This window comes from Henckelia pumila, chromosome 1, assembly GCF_033568475.1.
Source record: "Henckelia pumila isolate YLH828 chromosome 1, ASM3356847v2, whole genome shotgun sequence".
Lineage (NCBI taxonomy): Eukaryota > Viridiplantae > Streptophyta > Magnoliopsida > Lamiales > Gesneriaceae > Henckelia > Henckelia pumila.
The window spans coordinates 167,613,547-167,624,885 of NC_133120.1; the positions used below are offsets into that span (position 1 = coordinate 167,613,547).

General features: G+C 32.2%; 1 protein-coding gene across 3 annotated transcripts; it reads right to left on the bottom strand.

Annotated features, from left to right (window-relative positions):
- Positions 1 to 451: 451 nt before the first annotated feature.
- LOC140878000 (two-component response regulator ARR2) lies at positions 452 to 3,790 on the bottom strand. Of its 3 annotated transcripts, none has more exons than XM_073281611.1 (6): positions 3,377 to 3,790; positions 2,744 to 2,896; positions 2,261 to 2,653; positions 2,070 to 2,146; positions 1,032 to 1,988; positions 452 to 942 (listed from the first exon to the last, which is right to left on the bottom strand). In XM_073281611.1, exons 1-6 carry the CDS (start codon positions 3,543 to 3,545, stop codon positions 871 to 873), a joined length of 1,821 nt encoding a protein of 606 aa, XP_073137712.1. In that variant the 5' UTR covers positions 3,546 to 3,790; the 3' UTR covers positions 452 to 870. The 3 variants fall into 3 exon arrangements, with proteins under 3 accessions (XP_073137712.1, XP_073137708.1, XP_073137717.1); XM_073281607.1 differs by having other exon boundaries at positions 452 to 945; XM_073281616.1 differs by lacking the exon at positions 3,377 to 3,790 and adding an exon at positions 3,059 to 3,327 and having other exon boundaries at positions 452 to 945.
- Positions 3,791 to 11,339: the final 7,549 nt, after the last annotated feature.

Here is an 11,339-nt window from a genome sequence, read left to right on the forward strand (position 1 = left end):
ATTGTTCTAGAAATAGTCTTTCGAACAAATTAGAAAAATTCCTGTGAATTAAGATTAAGTCTGATGTCTTAGATCGACTGTTTGTTACATGAATTGTTTGGTACCTACGTGAGTCCTTGATCGAACTTTTATCAAATTTGAGTTAAATCCAAATTTTCCAGCTCCGTTTTAATTTATTTAATTTTATTTGCAATTTTATTTGTTAATTAAAAATCTAAAATCATCCTTTTAATTAGTCTACATTAGGTAGAAATAAATATATTTTGGTAATCATTTTTATACAATCCATGTGGATTCGACACTTGGACCTTTGTCCACTATATTATTACTTGACCTGGTACGTTTGCCAGTTGAATTTATTCACACCGATTAACGCGATCAACCAACCAACACAAACAACATAGAAAAATATCAAAGCCACTCGAGGATTTGGCTCGTTGAAGAAATCATATGTACAACAAGACTCCAACTTTATCCCCACACTCAAATCTGGTAACAATCCAGAATCACCTACATTCAACCAATCAAAAAGAACTTCGCACAAATGCTTTGCATATCATGCACACATATTTTTCTTCAATAGAATGCCAAAAAAAGGGGAAAAAAAAAAGGAAAAAATACCAAGATCCTGACTCAAGAAACACGGTCTCAACGGGTATCAACGGCATGTACCTCAAGTTTCTATTGTTGTTTTACCTCATGTTTCATGTGGTGCAGATGAACCACACGTGTTGTCGAATCGAAGTAAACATAACACACATGTGTCGTGCAACATTTCATGAGACAGGAAATAAAACACAATAATGGAACACAAGATCTAGAGTTGTGTTTTCTTCCGAAACAGATTCTATATACAAAGTAGGGGACGAGCTACACAATAAGATTATCCAAGTGATATTCGTCGAAGCCAAACTCGTTTTCCACTGGTTCAATGCCTGCTTGCTGCTGGAATGTGACAAGTTAATATGATTAAGAATCATGAAGCAGTCAGTACATTGATGCATCGAAATTTATCTAGGGAAAAAGCTAACCTGTTTGTAAAGTGCCATTAGATCCTGCTGTCCTAACTGTTCAGTAAAAAGGACATTCTGAAAGCCCATTTCAGGCAGCTTTTCGGCCTTGATCACTAATGAATTACTACCCAAAGACGAGTTTATCTGGTGACCAGTATTTGGGATGCTTCCAACTAGCGCGCCTGACTTGTTAATCTGGTTGGAAGGGAATCCAGGTGGCATTAGAACCGATGACGAGACATCCAGGACGCCTGGCAAATTCAAAAGTTGTGCTGATTCAAAGGCAGACCCGACATTTTGCAAGCCCCAATCTTGGTTTCTGTCGATATTTTGCTCATTGAAGGGGTCGTGATTGAGGAAAACGCTTCTAGATCCTTTAGTTTCTGAGTTAACCTCATTCTGGGTCATCCCTCTAGAAGTGAGACACGAGATTCCTGAATCACTCACAAGTGAAAAGCTGTTCACTGCTGACTCCGTCCTCTGAGTCCTCGAGAAATCTACAGAAGTATATGCTGGTCCATGAACACCGTCCATTTTGCTTCGCTCCAATACAGCACTAGGAATTGCCTGGGACATGACGATCGGAGCTGATTTGTTCTGTCTCGCCTGTGCAGATTGGTGCAAACTGGCAAGCTGCTTCGAATCCATGTTAGTAGGGATCCCATGAAGTAAGTTCACTGGTTTACCATTATTGTTTTGCTGTTGCTGTCCCTCCAGAAACCTTAACTTAGGATTTTCAAAGCTGAAAATATTTCTTTGATCGACTGGGGGTACAGATATGGCAGGCTTGGCTGAAACCCTACCAAGAGAGACGAGACTATGCTGTGGGAGCTGACCTGAAGCAACAAGAGCTTGAAAATCGAGGCCACTAAGAGAAGACATCGACCCAAATGCTGCATCTCCCATAAATGCATTTCCAAGTCCATTAGTGTGAGGTGATGCACCACTCAGCCGTCTAAGATATAGACGGTACTTCTGCATAGATTTGAAATATAAGTATCAGATTCCACACGATTAAGTAAAGGAATGATAAAACAAAATCATGATTTGTCGAACCTGAAGATGGCTAGCAACATTCTCTCTTGTCAGGCCAGGCACATTCATCAATTCCAATATTTTTTTGGGAACAGCCTCTGCACAACAAGGAAAACAAACTGTAATGAAGAATTAGGAAAACAAATCGCAGTACTTATATCCGAGCATAATGTCGAAAAAAAACAGAAAGAATAGCAGTAAACATCTCGTACTGTCGATTCCAAGCTGATTTACAGCAGTCACAAATTGCTGATGAAGCTCAACTGACCAAACAACGCGAGGTTTCTTCAATGTGGATGCTTCATCCCTGTCTTCACCTTCCTCTTCCTCGTCCTTCTCCTTCCTTTTCTTGACACTTTTCCAATTCCCTTCATTAGCGGAAGGCGAATATTCAACATCTTCCGAAGGCTTTTGCTGCATTGTACCATCTCCGGCACTTCCCGATTGTTCCAAATCCTTATCTCTCCACTCGTTCTTCTTCTTCCGAACCACGTGCTGCCATATGTTCTTCAACGCCTCCATCCGCACCGGTTTGATGAGATAATCACAAGCGCCGTGAGTAACACCCTTCATCACAACGTTTTTGCTATCATCTGCCGACATCACTAAGAAACCACAGAACCAGGACTCAGAAAAAACTTAATAAACGATACCCGGAAAAAAAAAAGCACCAAAAATGATTCTATAGTGCTTACTTATGACTGGCAAGTCCATCTCAAGTCCTACATGCTCTAGAAGTTTAAAACCATCCATGTCTGGCATGTGCACATCACTTATAACAATGTCAAAGCCATTTTTGTTATCCCTAAGAAACTGCAATGCAATCTCCGCTCTATTGCATTTGGTAACTGGAAATCGCAATAACAATATAATCAGAAACATAAGAAAGAAGATTAGCCCCAAACCTATGAAAGTACATACTCCAGGCCCAAAAAAGTAACACAAACAGCAAGCCTAATAACTCAAAATTACCAACAAAATCTATGTAATAATTTCAGCCATAACTCGACCTCAATGCATAAGATCTGAAGTCAAACTATCTCCTCTCCTCCCTCGAAAAATCGAAAACCAGAAGCACAAATTACATGTTTTCAAAAACCCTTTTCCAAACTTCATCTCCTCAATCACACAGTACCAAGTCAATAATGAAACTAGATATGAAAAGAAAACCAAATTCTCACACAAGATCTGTTATTACAATAGAGAAAAAAACATCAAAGATTTGAACTTCATAACAAAATATCAGGGGAAAGAAAAAACTTGAATAAGTAGAAGCAGCAGTTGCTAATGCTATACATATATAAATATATATATATATATTATATTACCTTCGTAGAGGCAATTTCTAAGCATCTTCTCCAAGATCCTTAGACAGGTGGGGTCATCATCAACGACAAGTACTCTGAGACCAACCGGAAACTGGTCTGAAACACCATTGTTGGACTTCCATGGAGCACTTGAACTTGTAAAAGACATAGGCTTCGCTTCAAGATTCATTTTTTTTCCTCTCAAAATTGACCAAACTTACCTGACTGCATGTAAATCACAAAACCCATAAAGGGGATTTACCAAAAATCACTGTTAGAAGCAGAATTTATAAGCAGCTCGTGTCCAAGAAACAACCAATAGAAATTATAGGGGATAGATGAGTTTAACTATCAAGATTCAAACTTTGTTTGTTATTTTGGTTAGATGAAAGAGAATAAAGAAGAGAAAAAGCTCAACTATAGGCTTCTTAAGGATTCAAGATGTTCACAGCTCAAATTTATGGGATAATTTTTGTATACTTATTTAATTCTTCTTTTTTTTTTTTTTGATCAAATTTATTTAATTCTTTTAAAATTTATTATTTTTGTATTTGTCAGTGGGTCACTTCCATGAGTTGAGTGTGGATCCAGCTCACATATGAGCTTAACTAACCCCACGCCAACCAAAAATCTTGGAGTTTTAATATTTATTATTTACCAAAATAATAGTCTTATATTGAATTTATACATGGAAATTTCAAATTAAAAAATAAATAAATATGGATTGAACCTATAATTCTTCAAAATCATATATTTTTGGCCTTTTGAATTTAGAAAACATAAATCTGTCATCTCACTCACCTTATTTACCTATGTTCAAGAAATGAAATTTACCTTAAAAACAACAAAAGCTGTATTACACTATTTTACAGCACCGTTCAAGGCTGTTAACTTGCACCCAATATCGGTAACAAAAATTAAATAGCTGCAATTTTTATTTTTATTTATTTGGAGGATGTGATATTTCATATTGCCATTGTGATTGAATTTGGAAATTGAAAACTCGTATCAAATGTCAAAAGAATTACATTTTATCGCCAATTATTTGTGATTACTACAACAAAATATTGTTCTTCGATTACATAAATAAACATTTTTTTTTTTGCTTTTTGAATGATTAATACTATAACATTTGCTTGCAACTTTTAAGGAAAAGATGTATAATGATAAATAATTAATTAATGATTTAATAATGGTTCTTTTTTTAAGGGGTTTAGCTTTTTATGGAGGTTGAGATGCTTTTGAAGAGATTGGGGAATATGCTTGTGTAAGCGAGCACAGTTTCATGCGTAATAAAAAAACCATCCATCCAATAACAGTTTGCCACGTAAGGCCGTTGAACAATTCCCCTTTTCTAGTTGGTTTTTGGCCCTTTAATTGCAGTTTGGCCCTTGAATGATTAGTGCCATCCCACTCCCATTCTACCACTTCTACACACCACATATCGGTCAGTTTTTTAAATGCGTTATATGCCTAATTAAATATTAGCTGAATATTGTATATATGATTTTTTTAAAAAAATGCTTTTATTATTAGGGCAATTTGCCCAAAAATCCCGAAATGCAAACATGTTTTGCTTTGGGCCCCTTAGTCATAAAATGTGGTACAACATTATACATCATGTGGTACAAATTAACAAAAATTATGGTACAAAAAAGTGGTCAGGAAATGCAGAGCAAAACATATTTGCATTGAGGATTTTTCAGCAATTTACCGTTATTATAAACCCCCGGAATTTAAATAATTAGTATTATTTAAATTTTAAAATATATATTTGAAATAGTTTGTGTTTTATAAAATATTTCGACAGACTCTTACAGCAACTTAAGTTAATTAATTATACTCATTAAATGATGATTGATAAGAAATAGTAGTTACACGATCTCATTGTTTTTCCGTTTACATAGATTTAGACATATAATGTAAAACCCCCCATTGCTAACATAATATGATCGAGAGAAGTTGTCCTTTTTCCCCTTTTGGGAATAATATGTACTAGAGTAAAGATAATTACAATGGTCGTACAAAAATCACATATTTTGTGAAAACATACAATTAATACACAATTATTGATCGTCAAGAATACAAGCGTTGCTCACCAACTCATCTATCTCATCTAATTTAAACATAGAAGTACAAGTAAATAATTAGAATGTCAATTCATTGAGGTTGTATATGGTGTACGCATACTGTGAGCACATATGTGAGTATCGATTGCTGAGATGACGTCTACATATTAGATGCACAATTTTGATATGCTTCATCGCATCATGTAGATGGACGTTACCTACATTCAATAAGTGAACGTGACCTCGACACCGAGTCGGTGCTCACATACATGGTCACAATTAACCAGCAACATATACATGTGTATATATATATATATATTTATATATATATAGGATGCATTTAAATCCCATGGAACTTGCCCACCACTTTAGTTGGTACTAAGACGATGAATAAAGCAATTAACTCTGAAATCCCACGTTTTTTCCTGCTAAGAAAATAATATTAATGAAAAGAAAAAAGAAGATTCTCCAGAATAGAGAAGAAAGAGACTCTGTTGTGTTGTGTTGTGCTGAGAATAAAGTATTTGCACTATTCACCCAAAAACGAACATAGGCATATCGTACGTTGTCTAGGGTTATTTGTACAAGCAGTCTCCGAAGAAAAAAGAGCTTGTTTCTAGCTTTTTTGACTACCCAATACTTGGGATAAATACGTTTCTTCAAAGTCCTCTTAAAATATCGCTACTTCTTTTCGAAATTTAATTACAGAAATATTTATTTATTTATTATTTTTTATCTGAAACGGTCTCGCAGGATTTATTTTGTATTAGTTTGTAGATCATAGATGTATGATAAAACCACTAGCAAAAAATGTATAATCTTGTTTTGATAGACCTCAATTCCACGAGCTTGGGGTATGAGAATAACTAAAGATAGAGATGTATTTGTCACAAGTTGAATGTATGTGTATTGCGAGACTTCGTGCATACTTGATAATATCACATCATATATTATTTATATTTATATTAAAATTTCACATTTGCGATATACGGAGTGTATTTGTCACAAACTGAATGCAATTATTTAAAAAAATTTATATAATATAATGAATTTATTTAAATTTTAAATAAATTATAATATATAAAATATTTGTACCATTTGAGATGACGTTAGAATGAGTATAGAAATTTTTTTGACTCTAATTGAATTTTTAACCATTACAGTCGATATTTTGACTATGTTTAATATTACTAAAAAAATAGAAAATGATATTTAAAAATTCATATATCATTTTATGATCTATCAAAATTCAGAACAATAATATTAATTTACGTACTACTCATATAACAAAAATTCACGACGATATTATTCCCTAAAAAATTGGAAAATGTAATATAGCTAAATATATAAAAGTGCAATTAAAATTAAAATCATAATCAAAGTTGAATGAAATGATATAACCAATATAAGCACATAAATACGATTTACATTTTCAAATGACGTCAGATACAAATTCTGTAGTAGTTTATGTTTTTATATACTGATGTTGCGATGTTTTTACTTTTTAGGAGGTTTTAGTCTAGTTCTCTTTTCTCTTTTGGTGTTTGTAATGCTGTATTTTGTTATATATACAAGTAGTGGTATGCCTAACCTCCGCTTGATGGCGGTGTTTTGTTTTGTTTTTTTTTTAAATAATATAAATATATATATATTATCTTTTATAATATATTTCTTTTGACAAAAAATTCTTATTTTTTTATGGTAAAAAAATTCTTATTTTATATATATATATACATTATCTTTTATAGTATATTTCTTTTGACAAAAAATTCTTATTTTCAGCATTCGTTTCTAAAAGTGTATATATATATATATATGTGTGTGTATAAAGAGGATGTTGTCTTACTCAAAAAACTAAATAAGTAAACAAAGTAATGCTGTCACTTGTCAGTTTGAAACACATACTTCTTTACATGTATCTTTGATATATACGTGTGGTAATGGATTGAAGAGAAGGGGGAAGGATCGATATTTTCTCAGTTGATGATTTTTTTCGGCATTATTTGGTGTGCAGTATGAAATTCAACATTGTTATATTATATCTTTGAGACCGTTTCATAGGAGTTTTTGCCTACTTTTTATGTAAAAAATATAATTTTTATTATAAATACGTGTGGGTTTAACACGTCTCATAAATAAAGATTCGTGAGACCGTATCATAAGAAATCAACTTTTTTTTTTATAAAACCTCTCCATTTTGTGATTTTTGTCATTTTTGTTAAAGATTTGGATTTGATCTAAGTCAAATCCTCATACGAAGCCCAAAAACTAGTTCAAGAAGGGATAATTGTCCAAGTCTATATATGAAACTCCCAAGAATGACGGCTAGAGCATGAAAATATTAACGGGTGACCCAAATATAGATAGTCTAAAACATAAAGGTGGAACCTGGGCCAGGATCGAAGTCTATAATAGGATGTAAATGATTTGAAGTTGAACCTAACTCAACCTAAAAAACTGACTTAAAAAGAGATGATTGTGCAAGCTTATATTAATATACGAAACTCTTAGAAATTTTATCCAACCGATATGAAACACAATTAATACACCAACACTTTCATCCATAAATTTTCTTGTGTATATTTTAGTAAACAATGGGAAAAAGTTCTCTTTTCTTGATTTCACACTAGTAAGATAATAAAACCTTGAATTGAGTCCATTGATATTTGCTAATATTTAAGTTAAAAGTGATTTTATTTAATAATTTGAAATGTATTTTTATGATAACTTATTAGGGAATATATATTATTAATGTTAATCTTAATAATTAATAAAGACGACCGACAAAATCCACAGTTGAAACCTCCACAAGGAGCAACAGCCGATAACTAGCTGGAAGGAGTTTTCTGAGGATCAATCGAAAGGCTGCCACGCGTCGATGTGATGGGCTGTGGGCCCAGTCGCAAGAGGGTACGGACTCAATGGGCCAACGCGGCGAAAGTACTTGGGCTGGGCCCCATGAGAGCACTTATTAGTGGGCCCCCGCTTGAAAGCAATGTTATATCTATGTACGTGTGCTGCTTCCCCCCAAAGTCCCTATCATTAGAGTGGATCAAGGCATTGTTAATTGTTATCTACATCCTATCTCATTCCTTTCCCGTTATCTATATTAAGGTGGTTTTTCAAAAAACTTTTTGGAAGTATTTCTCGGTTTTTCTTTTAACAAAATTTAACAAAATTTTGAAATTTTGTTAAGAATAAAAAAACTGAGAAGTGTTTTTTAGAATCCCTACCAAACACTACCTTCGATTGAGCAAAATTTTCTCAAGTAGTTCGTCTCAAATGTCACGACTCATACAAAAAAGAAAATTATTTCTGATCCTATAAATTGACTTTTTCGAAACATCGACCAATCAATAATAATTTCTGAAGTTAGCTCATATTATACGACGATATTATTTTACTGAGTCGATATGATATCATATCTCAAGACTTAAAACCCCTCCGGTTACCATAATTGATCGTCAAAGTGTTGGAATCATTGAGCCCATAAATTTTGACGTTGATTCGATTGGACGAGAGAATTTCTTATATTAGTTGTCACTCATCACTATGATAATGTCATTAAATAGACTTGTGATCATGTATTCGTATTCCATCTGCACCCTAATGATCAAGTGTTATCATCGTCGAGCCCACAAATTCTAGCATCGACGGATAATAACGACCTAGTTAAAAGTTTGAAGAAATCATAACCCCCCGATTATTATTAAAAATATTTCAAAAATAAAAATAAATAAATAAAAGAGTGAGGTCCGTTGTTAATTATATTTCATTAAAAGCTTATACACATTCCATTTTATCCACATATTTTTCCGCGTAAAATATAGATTGTATCATGTATACGACGAAAATGAAGTGCAGATAATATCGATTAAAGAAAAAAAATGTATGTACTTATATGAAATTATTATTATTATTATTATTTTGATCCAACTTATATGAAATTATTGAGAGATTACGAAAGTGTAATATCGTTTTCAGATGGGCAAGCTTGGTCAGATAAGATTGATTAGTTATGAGAGTTGAATTATTGGATGGAAAAGTACATGAATGTTGAGACAGAAAAGGATGTGTCCCATGGCATCAATTTGGAGCCTAAAATTTACCAAAGACAAAATGTGTGATGCACAATAAATTTAGTTGGTCATGAGTCGACTATTCATTATAGCACTTCTATTTAAGGGCAACTTACAAATCACTCCCCAAAGCCAAACTTAACTTTGTGTTTATTCCCTAGTTGTTTCAACTTTGTTTCAACTCCCTATTGCTTAAATTGTTCCAAAAATGCCCTTTGTTCTTAATTTAATCATTATTATTTTCTGAATTATCAAACGTGGAATCGGATTCGAAATCTGATTTACTTGATTCATCAAGATAATAAATATTTTCATCTTCTGATGAACATTCAATTGTTTCTACTGGATAAAATTCAAGAGTGTATAATTCTTCTAAAAGTTTAACTTTGTTTTTCTTTTCATTTCGTTTTGGACATTCATTTGCATAATGACCTTCTTCATTGCACAACCAACATGTGCAGTTCTTTTCTTTACCTTTTGGGCAAGGTGGTTTTTTATTATCAAACTTTTTATAAAATTTTCTTTTATAAGGTTTTCTGAAAAAATTTCTTCTAAATTTCTTTTTTTTTATAGGGAATAAATTTCATATTAAAATATTTATAAGGTTTATTAAATTTATTTTGTTTCTGTCGTTTTAAATGTTTGTGTGACATGTTTGTTTTGCAACCGTATTCTTTTACTGTGAATTCCATTTTGTCACAATAAAGTTTATTGTTTTGTTTGTAAGATCTGTATATTCTTTTATTTAATGTTACTTCATGACATTTCTTTGTTATAACATCTTTAATAAATTTAATAGCTCCTCCTAGTGTTTTGGTATAAGCGCTAGTTAGGAATTCATCTTTACTATTTATTGGTATATATTAGGTATTTTATTAAAAATACTTAATTTATAATGTTCTTTTTTATCAGCATCTATTAACTGATAATAGTTTGTTTCATAATCACATATAAATTCTTCTAGATAACATAAATTACATAATTTTATATTATTCAAAATAAAGATTGCTCTATTTTGTTCTATATTTTTGGCTACTAAATTAGCGTCATTATTAGAAACTCCTAAAAATTCTTGGTACAAGGCATCAACAAATAGTTCGAAATATCGATGTCCTGTCATTCCTTGTGGTAGATTAGTAATTATTAGGTTTTCAGCCCAAGTTCTTACTGCTCCTACTAGTGTCATTTTTATCATCTCATGAGTTAAAACTTGAATATTCTCACTTTTGTCTAATAATGGTGTTAATTGAATTTGTACTGATAGTTCATTTGCCCAATGATCTATCTTTGATTTTCTTTCTTTAGTTGTTGAACAATCTAAATCTAAGATATTTTGTTTCACAAATCCTGATGTTTTTTATTCTCTAAGAATATCTCTAACATCTTTATAAGATCCAGAGTATTGGTCTCTGTTATATTTAAATTCTTCATCATCTCTTCCACCACTACCTTCTACATTTGTTCGTAGAATTAATCGTGGTCTAGAATCATCTTCAGATTCTGATTCTGAAATATCCATATCTTTATATTGTTCTGATTTCTGATGTGAATGATATAATTCTTCTGTATTTACTCCTATTTGTTCAAAATCAGATTGGTCTGTTTCACTAAACATCTCCATACTTATGTTTGTCATAACTAAGGAGATTTCTATACCATGATTCAATTTTGAATGGTGGTTCTTCTTCCATTTTCCTTTATCTATTGGAAGAACTTCTTTAAGATAGTTTAATATTTTATTACTATGTCTTTTTTGTTCAATTATTAATCTAGTCGTTGCTAAATCAATATATTCTTTGAAATTTTTCTCTAATTCTTGTATTTATAGATTGATCT

Coding starts and splice junctions, on each gene's coding strand:
- LOC140878000 (XM_073281607.1), bottom strand. CDS start 3,545: ATGAATCTTGAAGCGAAGCCTATGTCTTTTACAAGTTCAAGTGCTCCA. Junction 2,147..2,260: donor AAATCAGCTTGGAATCGACA/GTACGAGATGTT, acceptor CTTGTTGTGCAG/AGGCTGTTCCCAAAAAAATA. Junction 946..1,031: donor TAATGGCACTTTACAAACAG/GTTAGCTTTTTC, acceptor GTCACATTCCAG/CAGCAAGCAGGCATTGAACC.